The sequence below is a fragment of the Pteronotus mesoamericanus genome, unplaced genomic scaffold, assembly GCF_021234165.1.
Source record: "Pteronotus mesoamericanus isolate MK-2021 breed Mesoamerican mustached bat unplaced genomic scaffold, CSHL_Meso_final contig_130, whole genome shotgun sequence".
NCBI lineage: Eukaryota > Metazoa > Chordata > Mammalia > Chiroptera > Mormoopidae > Pteronotus > Pteronotus mesoamericanus.
Genome location: NW_026555060.1, coordinates 25470967 through 25472631, shown reverse-complemented (window position 1 = coordinate 25472631; position 1665 = coordinate 25470967). Strand labels below are relative to the sequence as shown.

The 1665-nt window shown below is 38.9% G+C and overlaps 1 protein-coding gene across 1 annotated transcript; it reads right to left on the bottom strand.

Moving 5' to 3' along the window:
* Positions 1-866: 866 nt before the first annotated feature.
* Positions 867-1184, bottom strand: LOC129084433 (cytochrome c-like). Its single transcript, XM_054590683.1, has one exon. It carries the CDS (start codon positions 1182-1184, stop codon positions 867-869), a length of 318 nt encoding a protein of 105 aa, XP_054446658.1.
* Between the last annotated feature and the right edge of the window lie 481 nt (positions 1185-1665).

Genomic DNA, 1665 nt, shown 5'->3' with positions numbered 1-1665 from the left:
TGTTTTTAATTCCTAAGCCTTATGGATCACATAATTTACAATTTTGTGTTGATGATATATTCTCCTCTACTTTAATCTTTTTAGTGAGTTGGCGAAAACACCATTACCAATCACATGTATATAGTAATTTTATAGTCATTTTTGAATAGCTATTCAAGACAATCCTGAATTATAATTTAGTCTGACTTAAAGAATTCACAGTTTGCTACTATACCCTGTCACGCTGAATTTTAGAAGCATCTGACCTTATAGAGCATCTATAAAATATGAGAAATGTTAAATATTCTACATTTGATATTATACACAAACCACACTAAAATGCCTTTCATTAAGTAAAAAGCAACAGTTTACATATAGGACATTTTAATTAAATTGGCATAATTAGGACCAAAAAGATAAAGTGAGTCTGCCAGCTTATCTTCAGTCCTTGCCTTTTAACAGGCTAATGAACACAATTTGAAACAAGCAAGTCTTGCTTTTCTAATAAACAGTGAAGGGATTTCCTCTGTATTTAAACATGTTAATATAACCAGTTACATAAATCTAAATATAAAACCCATCTCCTACTGGTGTTGAGGCAGCATTCACCATCTCTATGAAAAGTCGAATATTACAAATAAAGTCCAATCGTATTTTTGAAGAGGAAAAGAGTGATAGCAGTTGCTGAATCAAAATTACCATCCAAGTTCAAAAAGCTGATTATATTCATATAACCACAAGCCAATATTATTTAAATCAGAATTACCCAAAAGAAACATTGTATTAGCCATTCGTGATCTGAATTCTGGTGTATGAGATCAATTTAAATATGGTACACATAAAAAAAGCCACGAGACATTTGTTATAAATAAGGCAGTGGCCAATTATTACTCATTAGCAGCTTTTCTGAGATAAGCTACCAAAGCTGCCCTTTCTGAACTCTTCTTAATGCCAGCGAAGATCAGCTTTGTTCCAGGGATGCACTTCTTGGGCTTCTTCAAATACTCCATCAGCATAGCCCCTCTCCAGGGAGTGCCTTTGTTCTTGTTGGCATCAGTGTAAGAAAATCCTGGGGCATGACCTGTCTTTTGCCCAAAAGGACCGTGGAGATTTGGCCCAGTCCTGCGCCTGCTTCCCTGGTCCACAGTATGGCACTGGGCACACTTCTGAACAAAAATCTTCTTGCTCTCCTCAACATCACCCATTTTAATATCGCTCTTTTGCGGCATGAAATAAGGAGGTTCCCACTCACACTCCGGACATCCCGCTCGTTAATAATCTCCCCAACCTTTTTTTGACCTGGGAGTCTTCACTAGGAATCACTGACATGTCCAAGGGCACTAATGTCCCACAAAACCCAGCTTAGAGAATGTCATGTGCAGACGTCAGGGAAGCCCCAGCTGTCGAGGGTCACCAGCTCCACTCAGACTCAGCTCCCAACCCAGTGGGGACATTCCAAGGTAGTGGACTTAACATTTGAGGACCCATATCCTTGGGAGGCACATGAAAGCTTGCTAAGGGTACATGGTACATGGATTAAAAAACAACAAGTGTTGTTTTTTAAATGTTGTTTTTAAAAAATGGCAGGTCTACCATTTACATGTGCACACTTTCCTGAAATAGCTCAGCCAAGAGCTGAATGGCTGTGAACCTGCCAATGGAAGGGAGAGTCTCCGTCTCATCCCC